The sequence below is a fragment of the Ranitomeya imitator genome, chromosome 3 (genome assembly GCF_032444005.1).
Source record: "Ranitomeya imitator isolate aRanImi1 chromosome 3, aRanImi1.pri, whole genome shotgun sequence".
In the NCBI taxonomy this organism is placed as follows: domain Eukaryota; kingdom Metazoa; phylum Chordata; class Amphibia; order Anura; family Dendrobatidae; genus Ranitomeya; species Ranitomeya imitator.
Genome location: NC_091284.1, coordinates 575,564,646 through 575,583,102, shown reverse-complemented (window position 1 = coordinate 575,583,102; position 18,457 = coordinate 575,564,646). Strand labels below are relative to the sequence as shown.

At 42.1% G+C, this 18,457-nt stretch overlaps 1 protein-coding gene across 2 annotated transcripts in view; it reads left to right on the top strand.

The window, feature by feature from the left end:
• NALCN (sodium leak channel, non-selective) overlaps positions 1-18,457 on the top strand; it is a 1,007,092-nt gene that overhangs the window by 789,766 nt on the left and 198,869 nt on the right. For both annotated transcript variants that reach the window (XM_069757980.1, XM_069757979.1), the window contains exon 17: positions 15,531-15,672. In XM_069757980.1, the coding sequence (XP_069614081.1) occupies positions 15,531-15,672 (142 nt within the window). The remainder of the gene's footprint in view (positions 1-15,530; positions 15,673-18,457) is intronic.

Genomic DNA, 18,457 nt, shown 5'->3' with positions numbered 1-18,457 from the left:
AACCTGGTTATCCAGCAATTTTTATCCCACTATTCCAGACTAGATGGGCTTCTGCAGAGGGCACGGTCACTGTGTGCTCACTTCCGCCGTTCGCATCCCGCAGCTCAATGACTTACATCTCTACAGAAGTCGTTGGGCCTGCCAGTTCTCCGGCTGAAATGAGATGTGCCCACACGGTGTAATTCAACTCTGCACATGTTGCAGCGACTGTAGCAGCACCGACGAGACATGGTGCAATATTTTATGGTGCAATACGTATAGCCTGGGCCAACGAGATCCAGAGGTGGGGCAAATCACGCTGCAGGAGTGGTCTCAGATCAGGGACCTATGCACCCTTCTGCACAGTTTTGAAATAGTAACAAAGATGTTTAGTGCTGACAATGCCATTATCAGCATGACTATTCCGGTGATTTACATGCTGGAGCACACCTTAAACAGTATTTGGAGTCAGGTGGTCAAACAAGAGGAGGAACAGAAGGAGTCGTATGCGGAAGGGATAATATCTCCAAGGTCCAGACGGTTGGCAGCACCAAGGCGGCTGGCATTGGAGGCTGGGGGAGAGGGATTACCGAGGGCGCATGGTAGCAGCCAAACTGTTGAGGAAGGTGCAGGAGGCGAGGAAGAAGTGGAGGACGAACTGCACTGGGCATGGAAGACTCATCAGATGAGGGAGACCATGATCAAATTTCTGTTGTGCAAGGTTGGGGGGAGTGGGCAAAGGAAGGAAGCATGATTCTCACCTCGCCACCACCAAGACAACAAGGACTTGGTCCTCCTGGATGCGAAAGACACATGAGTGCCTTCTTGCTGCACTACCTGCAACATGACCCTCGGATTGTCAGAATCCGAAGTAATGCCGACTACTGGGTTGCCACACTCTTAGATCTCCGGTACAAAAGTAAATTTGGCGAACTAATTCCTGCCATAGAAAGGGATTCACACATGCAGGAGTATCAGCAGAGACTGTTACAGAATCTAACATCTGCTTTTCCACAAAACACCAGTGGTGCACGTAGTGAATCTCTGAGTTCTATCTTGCCAACCGTGGGACTATCGAGTCATCACTCAAACCGTAACAGTAACATCGTATCGGGTGGTAACAGCAATTTTTTCCAATCGTTTCAAGATTTTTTTAGACCATCCTTTGCAAGGCCACAGGAGACAAGAAGTCTGATCTACAGCCAACGCCTAGAGAGGATGGTACAAGAGTATCTCCAAGTTAACATCGATGCCATGACTGTAGAACTGGACCCTTGCTCATTTTGGGCTTCCAATCTTGAAAAATGGCCTGAGCTCGCCACTCACGCCTTGGAGATCTTGTCGTGCCCCGCAGCCAGCGTCCTCTCTGAACGTGTGTTCAGCGCTGCTGGTGGTATGCTGACAGATAAGCACACGCGGCTGTCCAGTGACAATGTAGACAGACTAACGCTCATCAAGATGAACAAATCCTGGATCCGCAAGGACTTTTCTACCCTTGTGTCATCCTGGGGAGACTAAAAGCTTGATGATTTTTGAAAATCACCTCACCAACCGTTTTAAAAAGCTCTGGCGAAATTGATGCCACTTAAGTGGTGTCTGTGGCCAAATTTTTTGAAAAAGTGGAGACTCTTTATTGAGTCCCCTTGTTATGTTTTACATGAAGTTGCCATCGTCAATTCAAGGTGGGTGGGGTCATCTGCAGAGTTGTTTACTCATACTATGGCCTGGGATTCAGAGGTCTGCTCCAAAGCTTCAGTGTCTGCTAGTCAGCAGAGTAGCCCACCCACCCACCGCCTGTTTACCTAAGTACTATTTTTTAACGGCATCTGGCCCAGGAAATCCTTTTGGGCCTAGTAGCAATTTCTGCTACTCAGCAGAGTACCCCACCCATGAAGCAAGCTACACCGCCTGTTTACCTAAGTACTATTTTTTAACCGCATCTAGCCCAGGAAATCCTTTTGGGCTTAGTAGCAATTTCTGCTACTCAGCAAAGTACCCCACCCATGAAGCAAGCCACACCGTCTGTTTACCTAAGTACTATTTTTTAACTGCATCTAGCCCAGGAAATCCTTTTGGCCCTAGTAGAATTTTGTGCTACTCAGCAGCGTACCCCACCCATGAAGCAAGCTACACCGTCTGTTTACCTAAGTACTATTTTTTAATGGCATCGAGCCCAGGAAATCATTTTGGGCCTAGTAGAATTTTGTGCTACTCAGCAGCGTACCCCACCCATGAAGCAAGCTACACCGCCTGTTTACCCAAGTACCTGTTTACCCAAGAAACAAGGACTCAGACCAGGGTACAAAGCCCCACTGGGTGGCAGTAATAAGAAACACAGGTACAGGCCAGGGTGCGAAGCCCTTCTGGGTGGCTGACACAAGAGAAATAGCAAGACAGGTCCTGTCACCTCAGCAGCAAGACACTAACTGAGAAAGGAAGTTGGTCAGGCATTCCCCTAGGGGTGGGAATGCCTAAGTACCTGATGCCTCTTGGCAATTGACTGGGGACAACTTAGGAGAGTGCACACAGTCTCAATAAGAGTCAGGGAGAGCCGGCGCTGCCCCCCTATGCACACAGCCAGGAAGTATGCAAATAGCACAGGAGGCACAGAGCATGGAGTAAGCAGAAGACAGAACTCACAGCATGGCCCGGAGTAGTGAGTAAGTTGGTGTGTAAGGCAGGTGGGGAATGGGAGGCCATGCAGTGATGCCGGCAGGGTTGTTACAGTATAAACCACTTACAGTGCCTATTTAGGATGTTCTTAAACATTTCCCATTTATTATCTGTATTCTTATTTCTGACGACATTGTCCCAGTCAACCAGATTAAGGGCATCTCTAAGCTGGTCAAACTTTGCCTTCCTAAAGTTCAGTGTTTTTGTGACTCCCTGACAAGTCACCCATGCGAAAGACAAGTGAAACTGTCCAATATTGTGGTAACTATTTCCTAGATACCCGACCTGCAGATTTGTTATTCTGTCCGGTCTATTATTTAGTATTAGGTCTAAAAGTGCTGCTTCTCTGCTTGGATTCTGCACCAATTGTGAAAGATAATTTTTGTTGGTTATTAGCAGAAACCTGTTGCCTTTATGGGTCCCCCATAACAAGGACCTCATTATGGGTTGCAACTTCATCTATCTGCCTTAGCACTAGACTTTCCATGTCTCTGTTATATTTGGTGATTTGTAACAGACCCCAATGAGAATTTTGTTGCTGTTTATTCCTCCATGTATTTCGACCCATATGGACTCGACATCATAGTAACATAGTAACATAGTTAGTAAGGCCGAAAAAAGACATTTGTCCATCCAGTTCAGCCTATATTCCATCATGATAAATCCCCAGATCTACGTCCTTCTACAGAACCTAATAATTGTATGATACAATATTGTTCTGCTCCAGGAAGACATCCAGGCCTCTCTTGAACCCCTCGACTGAGTTCGCCATCACCATCTCCTCAGGCAAGCAATTCCAGATTCTCACTGCCCTAACAGTAAAGAATCCTCTTCTATGTTGGTGGAAAAACCTTCTCTCCTCCAGACGCAAAGAATGCCCCCTTGTGCCCGTCACCTTCCTTGGTATAAACAGATCCTCATCGAGATATTTGTATTGTCCCCTTATATACTTATACATGGTTATTAGATCGCCCCTCAGTCGTCTTTTTTCTAGACTAAATAATCCTAATTTCGCTAATCTATCTGGGTATTGTAGTTCTCCCATCCCCTTTATTAATTTTGTTGCCCTCCTTTGTACTCTCTCTAGTTCCATTATATCCTTCCTGAGCACCGGTGCCCAAAACTGGACACAGTGCTCCATGTGCGGTCTAACTAGGGATTTGTACAGAGGCAGTATAATGCTCTCACCATGTGTATCCAGACCTCTTTTAATGCACCCCATGATCCTGTTTGCCTTGGCAGCTGCTGCCTGGCACTGGCTGCTCCAGGTAAGTTTATCATTAACTAGGATCCCCAAGTCCTTCTCCCTGTCAGATTTATCCAGTGGTTTCCCGTTCAGTGTGTAATGGTGATATTGATTCCTTCTTCCCATGTGTATAACCTTACATTTATCATTGTTAAACCTCATCTGCCACCTTTCAGCCCAAGTTTCCAACTTATCCAGATCCATCTGTAGCAGAATACTATCTTCTCTTGTATTAACTGCTTTACATAGTTTTGTATCATCTGCAAATATCGATATTTTACTGTGTAAACCTTCCACCAGATCATTAATGAATATGTTGAAGAGAACAGGTCCCAATACTGACCCCTGCGGTACCCCACTGGTCACAGCGACCCAGTTAGAGACTATACCATTTATAACCACCCTCTGCTTTCTATCACTAAGCCAGTTACTAACCCATTTACACACATTTTCCCCCAGACCAAGCATTCTCATTTTGTGTACCAACCTCTTGTGCGGCACGGTATCAAACGCTTTGGAAAAATCGAGATATACCACGTCCAATGACTCACCGTGGTCCAACCTATAGCTTACCTCTTCATAAAAACTGATTAGATTGGTTTGACAGGAGCGATTTCTCATAAACCCATGCTGATATGGAGTTAAACAGTTATTCTCATTGAGATAACCCAGAATAACATCCCTCAGAAACACTTCAAATATTTTACCAACAATAGAGGTTAGACTTACTGGCCTATAATTTCCAGGTTCACTTTTAGAGCCCTTTTTGAATATTGGCACCACATTTGCTATGCGCCAGTCCTGCGGAACAGACCCCGTCGCTATAGAGTCCCTAAAAATAAATAATGGTTTATCTATTACATTACTTAGTTCTCTTAGTACTCGTGGGTGTATGCCATCCGGACCCGGAGATTTATCTATTTTAATCTTATTTAGCCGGTTTCGCATCCTCATTCCCTTCGCCAATATCCTCCCTTAAAGTGGACTTTAGACCAGACATTACGTAAAGACAACCCCCTCTCCGATTTATACGATCCTTTCTAAACAGACTGTAACCCTGTAAGTTAACTGCCCAGTCATAGATTTCATCCAAACATGTCTCGGTTATTCCCACTATGTCATAGTTACCTGTAGATATTTCTGCTTCTAGTTCTTCCATCTTGTTTGTCAGGCTTCTGACGTTTGCGAGCATGCAGTTTAGAGGATTTTGTTTGTTCCATTCTCCTCCCTGTGGATTGTTTTAGAAATTTTCTTACCTCCCTTCCGAGTATGTTGTCTTGGGTGGTCTTTGCCGCACCTTATATCCTTCATCAGTATAATTTCTGGCTTCATGTTCGAGTCTAATGTTTTTCTTCCCATCCCCTCTTCTTCTAGTTTAACTCCCTCCTGATAAGTGTAGAGAGTCTTCTGGTGAATTTGTGTTTCCCAAGTTTGTTGAGGAGTAGGCCGTCTCTGGCGAGGAGCCTGTCGTACAAGTAATTCACACCATGGTCCAGGAATTCAAATCCTTGTTGACTGCACCATCGTCTTAGACATTTGTTTGCATCAAGGATCCTGTTCCATCTCCTGGTACCATGCCCGTCTACTGGAAGGATAGAAGAAAAAACTACCTATGTATCCAGTTGCTTTACTTTCTTCCCCAACTCTTCAAAGTCCTTGCAGATTGTCGGTAGGTCCTTCCTTGCCATGTCATTGGTGCCAACATGTATCAGAAGAAATGGGTGGACGTCTTTGGAAGTGATGAGCTGTGGTATCCTATTTGTCACATCCTTGATCTTCGCACCTGGGAGGCAACATACTTTTCTTGCGGTTATGTCCGGTCTGTAGATGGCTGCTTCTGTGCCTCTGTGGCTGTACTTTTTGTTGTCACTTCTGGGTGTTGCTGTGTGTCCTTTTCTTCTTTGCTTGCTGGTAGTGCCTCATCCTTAGGTGTGCCATTTTCATCCTCCACAAGGACTTCGTGTCAGTTTCTCAGTTGTGTGGTTGGTGATGTCTCCATGGTCTTCTTGCTTCTTTTGGTCACATGCTTGCACTCATCTGCTTTTGGAGGTTCTCTGACACTTTTTTCACCTTCTGTGACCAGTAGAGATGCTTCTGAAGTGTCTAGGAAGTTTTCATTTTCTTTGATGAGTTGCAATTCTTTCTTTGAGACCCCGCACCTTTTCTTCTAAAAGGGCGAGTAGTCTACACACTTCTGGCAGGTGAAGTTGGATTCTTCTTCTGGTCGATCTGTGAACATGTAGCACATGTTGCAGCTCACCATGTAGGTTGTCACATCTGCCATGCTCCTAGATCCTGCTGCCTTGCTGTGTGTTTTGCTTCTTGTGTAATCAATTCAATCAGCCAAGCTTTCTTGCAATAATGTCCTATAGGCAAAAATGTGCGCACCATAAGGTTTGGCGATGCTTTCCAAGCAGCTGGTCCCTGCTGTACCCAACCATCTGCTTGCTGAGGGATACTCTTTGATTTTCCCATAAGGCACCTGGAATATGCAAATTGTCGTCTTCAAGCTTCAATCCCTGGTTTGGCGATGCTTTCCAAGCAGCTGGTCCCGGCTGTACCCAATGATCTTCTTGCTGAGGAAGACTCTTCGCTTTTTCCAGAAGGCACCTGGAATATGCAAATTGTCCTCTTCAAGCTTCAATCCCTGGTTTGAAGAGGACAATTTTCTTTTTCTTTTTTCTTTAAACACAGCAGTAACCTGTTTTTGAATGTATTTTTCCATAGAATACTCATTGCAAAAATATGGTAATAATTGTGTGCCAGAAAAATACCACCTGGGAAATTTTATGGGAAAAGTGCATAAAAATCATAATGTTTTTCACAATCCTAAAAACATTACTAAAGTTCTGTAAAGGAAACCTTAATGTGACTCTAACTCACTCACATTCTCTGACTGATATGCTGCAAACTTTGTAACAGTCAAGTGAAGTCACTGAAGTCAAGCTCAATTTTTGTGTGTTTTTCTTTGTATTATTGCATTTTGTGCAAGCCGGGGTGTGGTCACCCTCTTCTGAGCTGGACATTGTATATAAGGCTTCCCCAGACTGGTGTTCCACTGGTTGGGCCCAGTCCTTTTGTCGGCCCTTATTCACACTGAGGTCAACATTGACACATGGTAAGGTTTTAATATTAGACAGTGTAGGACTGTCCCGATCAGAGTTACCTTGTCGTGGTAGGATGGCTTTTATGCAATTTTTTTATTTAAAAAAGCATTACTAAAAACTCTGTGTTATTTAAATGCACTTTTTGCTTTTTGTTTACTTAGTTACAGCAGGGTTTTTGCTCACTTTTTCTCTTGTAGGTTTTATATGTTTTGAGGCCAATGTGAACATATGTTTAAGTTATGCATGTGTACCAACTGAAGTCAAGCTCAATTTTTGTGTTTTAAACTTTGGAACAGTGCCCCACTAAAAGGGAAAAGGGAATCCATGGCCAAGTTTTTACTGTCTCATCTGAGACCATCATGATGTAGAGACAGAGACCCTGATTTCAGAGATGTACTGTATCACTTACTGACCTGCTTGCTGTTGATTTCATAAAATCTATATTTTATCTGCTGCAAATCCACCAGTTCTCTGAAAGTTGAGCTCTATATAAGCCCTTCAACACTACACACCTATACTAATTGACAGCTTTCTGTGTACACTGTGCATAGACAGGAAGCTGCCAATCGGTGGTGGGGCAGGGTTATACAGGGCTCATGAGAATGGAGGACCACATGCCAGCAGGTTTACTATTTCTTTAGTGATAATCACTTGCTGATAGAACAGTGATTTTATGAAAAATACAATAAGAAGCCCAGTAAGTGACACATCACTGAAATCAGGGTCTCTGTCTCTAGATCATTCTGCTCTCTGATTGGGTTGCAAAAATCTGGTGGCAGATTCCCTTTAAATCCATTGAACTCTTCTGTACTACTACCAATGCTTATCAAGATCGCATAGCTCTTTATTTACCTGTGTAAAATTGATGCGGCTATAATATCTGAGTTTAATAATGAAATGTTCACTTGCTTTTGTCCATATAGTGTAAACTAAGGGAAAGTCATTTTAAGTAGTCCTTAAAGGAACATGACTTCAGAAATAGTATAGTAACCATAGTAAAATATCTGTGTTCAAGTGTTTTAAATCTTGTTTAGCAGAAAAATGTGCTTAAATATAGAGTAAACAACAACCACAAGGTGTATTTCATCAACCAAAGTGTAATTTTCATCAGTATCTACTGTCTGTAGGTTACTGTGCACTATCCTGGTGACAGGTTCTCTTTAACCCACTATAAATAATGTACATGATACCTCAGCACCCGAGTTTTATAATAGCTCTAATCGCTGAATATCCCTGCTCCTATTCTGTCCTCTACAGTTTGAGAATTCGCCCTTCCCCTGGGTCCTGACTATAAACTGTCATAATTAAAGCACTTGACAGAGATCCCAGCTTCTGGATCCCCTAGCTTCCCCTGACACAGTTTGCTCATTATGATGTGCTGTGGTGTTATAGCACATTATTTTTTTCTATCCAAGCGATTAGTTGAATATCCATAGTAACAAATATTCAAAAATAAGTGTCTCTTGTAGATGACTGACCTTTCTTTTGAAGGTGCTCAGGAAGGATATAATGGAACTAGAGAGAGTACAAAGGAGGGCAACAAAATTAATAAAGGGGATGGGAGAACTACAATACCCAGATAGATTAGCGAAATTAGGATTATTTAGTCTAGAAAAAAGACGACTGAGGGGCGATCTAATAACCATGTACAAGTATATAAGGGGACAATACAAATATCTCGCTGAGGATCTGTTTATACCAAGGAAGGTGACGGGCACAAGGGGGCATTCTTTGCGTCTGGAGGAGAGAAGGTTTTTCCACCAACATAGAAGAGGATTCTTTACTGTTAGGGCAGTGAGAATCTGGAATTGCTTGCCTGAGGAGGTGGTGATGGCGAACTCAGTCGAGGGGTTCAAGAGAGGCCTGGATGTCTTCCTGGAGCAGAATAATATTGTATCATACAATTAGGTTCTGTGGAAGGACGTAGATCTGGGGATTTGTTATGATGGAATATAGGCTGAACTGGATGGACAAATGTCTTTTTTCGGCCTTACTAACTATGTTACTATGTTACTATGTAAACCCATTTATATGAAAGAGAACAAGAAATCAAAATTAGGTTTGAGCTGTATTTTACTCAGGTGGAAATTGCATTGTATTTCTAATTAATATGAATGCCCTGTGATTCATTAGCGGGTCACATGTGATGGAGGAGCAAGGATATTGGAATAAATTGATTATCTTTTTGCAGGCAATTAAAGTGTAAGAAACTCCTTCACAGAAGACTGTTGTGGCTTCAAAGGTCTAAATATTAAAGCATTGTTCAACACTTTATATTAATGGTCTATCCACAGGATAGGCTTTCAATATCAGATTGGTGGGAGTGCCACACATGGCACCTCCACTGATCAGCTGTTTTCTGTGCCGCCAGCCAGATGTGCTCAGTTGCGGAGTTGAACTACACAGATCTGTCAACTGTATGATGGCGGTCGGCTTACTGCATATCCATGCCTATTTATTTGAATATGGCTGAATATGCAGTACCCCGCTGCAGTCATCATACAGTTGATGGAGTTGTGTGATTCTGCTCTATAACTGATCACTTCTGGCTGCTGCTGGCATCGAGAATGGCTGATTGGCAGGGGAGTCGCACCCCCACCAATCTGATACCTTTGACTTATCCTATGGATATAGTATAAATATAAAGTACACGATGATTGTATAAACTGTATATTATTATCATCATTTACATTTTTATATTTAGATCATCAGTATTATTAATATGTGGCCAATTAAAATGGCTGTCCACTATTTGGACAACCCCTTCATAAAGGGAACCTGTCAGCAAAATTGTGCACAGTAACCTACAGACAGTGTCAGGTCAGCACCGTTATACTGATTAATATGATACCTTGGTTGATGAAATCTGTCTTGTGGTTGTTTATTAATTTTTATTTTCGATTTTAAGTTAATGATACGATCGTGCTTCAGGGAGGCCTGTGGGGGGTCTTCATGTGGTGCTCTGATTAGGTATTCATAAAGCAGACTGCTGACAGGTCACTGATCCCTCACTGACCTACCCTCTAGTTAGCAGCATGAATTCTGTACATACATAAAAAAAAGCCCCTTCTGCAGGCAGTCGCCAGTCTTGGCAACTGCGCTGCAGCATAATCGCATATGTACTGTGTTTATAATTGATGTGCTTGAGGTTATCCTGATATTAAAAAAAAAATCCGTTTGAAAATGGTGCCCACCGCACCTGCTCAGTAGTAGCTATGCTATCTGTGTATGTAGAAGTGATTCCCCGATGTAAAATGAAAAACAAAAATATAACCACCTTATGCTTCCATTCGATCCCAGTGTTGTTCCATATCAACTCTGAGTCTCCAAGGCTCGCGTGACTTTATTGTGCCATAAGTCCTGCAGCCAGTGGACGTTCAAAGGAAGAGAGAGTGCAGCAGCCATGTGAAGAAAAAAAAATATGAGCATAGAGAAAAGATAAGAAAATAACATTATATCACCTCTCAAAAAATGGGCGTAGCGGTACATTATGTCCAAATTGCAAGTTATTTAGTGCAATCAGGAGTTGTGCCCGTGCCATCCATAGTAGGAGTCGACTGTAATACACAGCTGAGCTCCTGCTGCTTGTGCTGGCATTGGACCTGTCGGAATTTCTGATCACAGCACTGCAACCTCTCAGTTGCTGCTGTCAGTAGTGAGAAATTGTACAGCAAATGAAAAATATAGTTTATATTTTTTTTCTTCCAATGTGCATGTATTCCTTTAATTATCTGAAGGATTAAGAAACTTTCTGAATGCAGTTTTGAACACATTGATGGGTAAACTTTTTTTTAAAAGCGGTCTTGTTTGTAGGTTTGTAGGTTTTCTGACATATAGGCCCTTCAAAGTCACTTCAAAAGGGAATTCCCTAAAAATACAGGCTTTTGTACATTTCATTGAAAAAAATGAAAAAAAAAAAGCTTGATAACTTTTAACCCTTCGAACATTCTAACAAAAATACAACTGCTTCAAAAATTATCCAAATGTAAAGTAAACATATGGTAAATAATTAATACATATCTGTGTTAAGGGCATAAAAGTTCAAAGTTAATTTTTTTCCAAATGTGTCAAGTTTTAGATATTTTCATAATTGCAAATCATATTGACCTAAATTTACCAATAACAAAGTACAAAGTGTCTCAAAAAACATCTCCGAATCAATGAGATATGTGGAAGCATTACAGACATATTACCACATAAAGTGACTCATTTCAGATTTGAAAAATTAGGCCTGGCCAGGAAGGTGAAAACTGGCATCAGCGGTAAGGGGTTAATGAGAACTAGTACTTCTATGTTATTTTTTGTCTGATAGTTACTAGACCACAAAAGATTTTTCTGTGGAATAATTAATATTCCTAGAATATTCCCAGATTGTTCTTCGCCTGGTGTCATTAAAGGAATCTGTCAGAAGAGAATGACCATTCTAACCAATTACAGGCGTTCGGTGTACACTTGGCGTGGCCAAATAATTAAGTGCACCTTCCCACCTACTTGTTTTCCATCTCTCTCTGCTCTTCCCTGGCTCTATAAAGCCAGGCTGTCAAAGAAGAGAGGGAGGTGGAGATGGAGGGAAAAGAAGTAGGTGGGAACATGCACCTACTAATATTTGGCCACATCAAGGGTGCACTGAGGAATATGGGCCGATGCGGCACACAACCTCTCAACACACTGTCTCACATGTAACTGAATAGCTTAGGCAATTCACCTGTTGCTGGTTGCCAAACTCATCCTCCACCCCTCCTCATCCATGGCGGTTCGCTCTCAGCCAATAAGAGGGCACTAGTGTTACCCTCAATCCAGCCTAGAATAAAGACATTGAGATAAACTGTAGAAAAAAAAACCTGGTGTGATAGAAGAAAATTAACCGCAGTTTTGAAATCAGCATGCCTATTTTAGTTTGAATCTGAAGAAAAATCGAATTCAACAAAAATTATGTTTAAAATTGTTCCCCAGTGAATCGTTCACCAAGCAATTTGTCAGTCAACAACTGTTCAACCACCAACCGACTGCAATGTAACATGTATGGCCACATTAACACTACACTAGTTTTCCTAAAATTTATCGTAAGTACTCAAATAGCAATATTCTAATATGTGACACTGAAGGCTATGGATGATGTAACGATAATGTACATTTTATAATTGTCTAGGAATAGATGTAACCTTTATGTCCCTTGAAGAACCAAAGATATTTCACACAATATTAACATGTTTGTTTTCAAAGTTCTGTTTTATATGATAAAATGATGCTTGCTTGACACTCATTTATTTGTTATATGTCTCAAGATAGAGGATTTTAATGTCTTTCTAAGTGCCACAAATGTCTTTTTTATTCTACAGTTGTGTGCCTGCACATTATGACACAATTTGCTTCTAAAATGTTTCAACCTTCAGTAAAAATGTCATTTTGAAAGTGGCAGCTGAATATTGAATATTGTTTTCTAGTCTCTCCTGGGAGGTCTGGTTCTGTAGAATATAGAAAGATTCCTTTAGTTCAACAATCTACAGCCCAGCAATTTCAGTGGACCAATACAAACTTGACTGTTAATTCGGGATATAAAAAATCCGAAAAATAAAGCTAAATATTGAGCAGACATATGAAAGGGAACCTGACACCTGATATATGCAGCCTAATCTGTGAGCAGCATGCATCAGACACTGGCTGTATGATCTCAGGTATACCTGGCTGAGATTGCACAGCCAGTGTCTGATACATGCTGCTCACAGACTGGGCTGCATGTATCAGCTGACAACATCTCTTTAAAGGGGTTGTCCACTACTAGGATAACCCCTTCTTGATCTAAAGGTTTGGCGCAATAAAATAAAAAAAGCTTAAACTCACCTAATGTCTCCTCACAGGTCCTGTGTCATCACAAGTCCCTCTTGCTCCCCAATTTACCATGCTGTCTCCTCACAGGTCCTCCTCACCATACTGAATCTGCGCCAATCCCCCCTCCCCTGCTCCCCATACTGTGCCTTCACCCATCCCTTCCCCTCAAACTGTGTCCACACCAATCCCACCTCCCGCTCCTCATTCTGTGTCCACATCGATTCTCATACTGTATCTGCAGCACCAGTCCCCCCACTCATCATACTGTGTCCTCACAAATCTCCCCCACGCCTCATACCATGTCTGCAGCTCCAATCTTCCCGCTCCTCATACTGTTTCTGCACCTATCCCTTCCCCTCAAACTGTGTCTGCACCAATCGCACCCCCCGCTCCTCATTCTGTGTCCATGTCAATCCACCCTGCTCCTCATACTTTATCTGCAGCACCAGTCCCCCCCACTCCTTGTACTGTGTCTGCATCAGTCTCCCCTATTCCTCATACTGTGTCCGCAACATCAATCCCCCTACTTTTCATACTATGTCCACGCCAGTCTTCCCCACTCCTCATATTGTTTCTCCAGCCATCCCATCCCTGCTCCCTATAATGTCTCTTTTCCTCCAGCAATAAATCTTCAGCCTGTTCAGCTCCAGGGGAGCGGTTATCTGACCGGCGTTCACCATGCCTATGCGGCAGCGGAGAGTGACATCAGCAGAATGATCAGGTGACCTCATCAGTCTGCTGACATCTCCCTGAGTCTGAAAGACACAAGTACAATTGACTGCTGGGAGCAGGTACGCCGCATCTTCTCTGAGCCGGCTGTCAGCTTGACAGCGGTTCAGAATCCCAGCACGGGGGTGGCAAAATGTAGCCACTGGTGAGACACCTTAGATAGCTGCATGAAGCAACCCGACAGTGCCTTCCTGCTATACCCGGAGCAAATGTCTTGCTCACCCCCCCCCCCTAGATGCACCCCTGCCTTAGAAGTCACGGACAATAACGACTATAGCACCTAGGAGGATATACAGAGGAAGTGGGGTTCCTCTTTCAATCCCCATGCTGATGCATTGTCATAGAAGAGGGGTCATCTTTGTTGCAGCCATAGGCCTAATGGAACATCTGTGAGCCTTATACTGACAGGCTTAATACACGAAGCATATATTGGAATTGAGGGAAGCAGAGAAAGGAGCTTTCTCAGTGCAGCAAACATGACAGGGTTTTAATATAAAAGAAACGTTTTATAATGTGCTCACCTTACTGGATTGTGCATGTTATGGGCGCAACTCCACTGAAGGTTGTATATGTAAGAGCTGCAAATGGTGGACACAATCACTCCAGTCTGATCTTCTCACTACTATCAGACACTGCTGATCATTAAGTGACCATTTTTAACTGCTCTCCTCTGATGATCCCTTGTCACCTATATGGAGGTTCCTAACTTATCTGCTTTGGTAAAATTGTTAAATTCAGTTATATTATAACAACATTAATTAGGATTAGAACACTGCAATACATACATACGTGGTCAAAATTGTTGGTACTCCTCGTTTAATGACAGAAAAATCCACAATGGTCACAAAAATAACTTGAATCTTATAAAAGTAATAGTAAATAAAAAATCTATGAAAATGAACAAAGGAAAGTCAGACATACTGTTACCGTTCCTGCCGCACGTCCCCGCCGCTCCTCTTCTGGGTCCCGGCGTGCCGGCTTCTCCTCTCCCGTTGCGGTGTCTGCTCCTCTTGCCGCTGCACGTCCCCGCTGCTCCTCTTCTGGGTCCCGGCGCGCTCGTCCTCAGTTCGCCTCCTCTCTGCTTCCGGTATCCCGCTCTGCTAGGGGGGCCCGGTGTTTGCGCAGGCGCTCTGAGTTTTTCAAAGGGTGCATGTGTACCTCTCCCATTCCTCCTTCCCTGGAACGCTAGATCCTGTGATCTCCTACAGCCAATCCGGGTAAGACTTCTCCTATAAGAGGCTGTCCTTCCTGCTTGGCGGTGCCTGATTGTCGCATAGCTTCTGTTTGTGCGTCTGGCCCATTCGCTCTTCCTGTACTCTGAGTTTGGCATTCCTGAGCTGTGAAAGTCCGTGCCCTTTGCCTTCGTCTTGCCGGCTTCTCTCCTGTGTTGTCATATTCATTTAGGTTCCCTGCTACTTTTGCCGTTGCTTCCGTGCCTTCTTCAATTCTTTCTTTTTCCCGCAGTTTTCTCCTGCCTTGGCTCTCCTGCCGTTCCGGTCTGGCGTCCGTCTTCCTGGTTCTTCGGTTTGGTCCTGCCTTCCTGGTTTCCCGCCCACTGTTCTCCGTCCTCCTTTGTTTTTTCTCCTCAGTCCTTGTCTTCTTCTTCTCTTCTGATCCACCCCGCTTGGTACGGCCACTGTGGTTTAGTCACCTCTGGGCTTGCCCCTGACGGTCCCTGCCAGGAGAGGCAGAATCCGCATCAGAAATTCCTAAGCCTAATCCTCAACGTGTGCATTTAGCCTGTCTTTGTAGGATGGAAGTCAGTGGCACACCTCTACAGACATCTAGTAAGATTCTGTTATTCGCCCCAATGGCAGCCAGATGTAAACATTGAACAGAGCTGCACTTCACGGTTCCATTCAATGTGTAGCGGCTGCTGACGAGCACTGTACAACATAAAGACAAGTCATCAATATAATTTCACTGGAGAACCCCTTTAATTTATTATTAATGTCTGTTTTCTCTAGGGAAAGTTTTATGAAGCAATTTATTGACCGTCAACAACAAGACACTAGTTGCCTTCTAAGAAGACTTCCATCAGCGTCCTCTTCTTCTTGTGATCACTCCAAGCGATCTGGGATTGAGGAAAATAAATACATTGATCAAAAGGTAAAAATACCTTAGAAAAACAAGTACATACATAATAACTAAATCAAAACTATGAATTTTATATATTGAAATTAGATCATTTATGCTATATATTGTTTCTGCCTATGTCAAAATATTTTTAGGAAGTTTATTCAAAATGTTTTAACGGACTCTTCACTGGCAGTGGATGTATAACGTCTATTGTCTTTCTCCTGTTATTCATTCTAGAAATTTAGAATTAAATTGACACTGGGTATTGCCAGCCCTTGTCAAAGGTGCTTATCCATACACTGCCAGCTCAGGAGGAATAATAGAGCAATGGCACAGAGTTCTAATTAAAAATGTTGCAGGATTTTATATTATGTGAAATACAACTTTTTACACAGATGCCAGCACTCTTTTATGCAAAGTTCTGAAAACATTTTTAAAATGAAGACCAGGAACAGAAATCGGATTGGTTGCTTCAGCTCTTTTTTTTTTACATGTGCACCTGTATAAAGTCTGTCAACCAAGAACCTTGAAATTAGAGATGAGCAATTCGATTTGCGCTGCCCTGGTCTGACTTCTAGTCTAGTCTTCCGTGGCAGCTGGTCTTCACTTCTTCGCCTGCCATATAGGGCACCTCTGGTGCTTATTAGGCCCCATGACAGCATGATGTCTATTAGGTCTGGCCACTAGGCCTTCATACGTGGTAATTGATTTGTCTCTTACTGTGACATCATGAAGTCTTGCGGCCTAGTAAGCAGCATAGGCGCCTAGGAAAACGGGCCATGGATAGTGAACGAAGACCAGCTGCCACAAAGGAACGGACTGGACACGGAACCAGGGCATCCCAAAGTGAATTGCTCATTTCTTGAAAGCTTTATACTTGTACATGAACACTGTAAAAATGAATCTGCCAAAGAGCAACCAGAAAATGATTTCTGCCAAAAAAGACAACTAAAGGGTAAAATCACAGAAAAAATCCCTTAGATGCAAAGGTGCAAAATGGCAAGTATAACATACCAGATGTTTGCTTTTTTGTGGTCTTTTGACAATATTATATCTTCAATGGATGCCCAAATTTATTATATGGAATGAACTAAGAAAAAATATAAATTATTGTGCAAATTTAATATTGTGTACTCTGTAGTTATAATTAATTCTTATTTGTCCCCAAATAAACACATTGGTAAAAACAGAAAGAGAAAAAGCTGTAAAGTAACAGCTAAGCATGATATCATTTCTTCCATAAACCATTTCTCAGCATCTCAAATCCTTCTATAACCACTTGGGATACTCTCTATAAGGCATTGTCAAACTTGATCCTTTAGGGATGTTCTTTTTTCTCGCAAAAAAAAATTAAATCATTTATTGCTTTTCTCAGCGCATCTAATGTAATCACGTCAACTTTTTAACAATAATTTCCTTAACCTTGAAATTTAAAATAAAATACTGGGAATATAAGCAGAACGGATAAAAGTGCCATTATATAGCTTAATAGAGATGCATACTGGAAAGAGAAATGTTTTCTGTAGCCATGCATAATCTCAAGGGATTACTTTACTTGCCATCTTTTCAGAATCTTTCATTCATAGTCCTTGTAATGTGTATATGGAAAATTATTATGTTGCGTGTCAAAGGAAGATTACTCATCACATGCAGCCGTTTCTTTGATAAAAAAGAAGTGTGTGGGAAAAATGTCCAAGAATTGTTGGTAAAGAAAATTCTGGGAAGTGCCTTCAAGACTGGAAATAATGCAAACTCTGAAATAACTGAAGAATAAACAAAGTATCCTAACAATGATAAAATTGCAACTGAAAGATTCAAAAATACTTTCCATTATTAAAAACTTACTTATAACTTGAACTATATGAAATATTAATATCCTGTAATGAGGGGGGAAGCCATTATACTATATGGTGGGTTGTGGATGATCATCATTCTGTATTGCGGTTGTAGGGGATCGTCATGCTTTGGGGGGATCACCATACTGTGTGGGGTGGCTACTGTATAGGAGACTATAGGGTGGCCATAATATTGAGTGGAGTGGCTGTGGTGGATAAGAAAGATGTGTATGGGAAGAATGTTCAAGGATTGTTGGTAAAGAAAATTCTGGGAAGTGTATTCAAAGACTGGAAATAACGCAAGTTCTGAAATAACTAAAGAATAAACAAAGTATCCTGACAATGATAAATTGCAAATGAAAGATACTTAAATACTTTCCATTATTAAGAACTTACAGTACATATACAGTTGGTTAGTGGTTGGGTGAATCCATTTATTGTCAAACTACTGTGTTTTATCTTTTTAAATCATAATGGCAACCAAAAACATCCAAATGACCCTGATCAAAAGTTCACATACCCTGGTGATTTTGGCCTGTTAACATGCACAGAAGTTGACACAGATGGGTTTGACTGGCTACTAAAGGTAACATCCTCACCTGTGACCTGTTTGCTTGTAATCAGTGTGTGCATTACATCTTTTCTCCAGTCACTGTCATTTCTAGATTTTGAGTCATGGGGAAAGCAAAAGAATTGTCAACGGATCTACAGGAAAAGGTAGATGAACTGTATAAAACAGGAAAGGGATACAAAAAGATATCCAAGGAATTGATAATGCCAGTCAGCAGCGTTCAGACTGTGATTAACAAATGTAAAATCAGGCTCTGTAGAAACAAAACCACGGTCAGGTAGACCAACAAAATTTTGTCCACAACTGCCAGGAAAATTGTTTGGGATACAAAGAAAAACCCACAAATAACATCAGCTGAAATACTTGACTCTCTGACAACTAGCGGTGTGGCTGTTTCAACATGCACAAT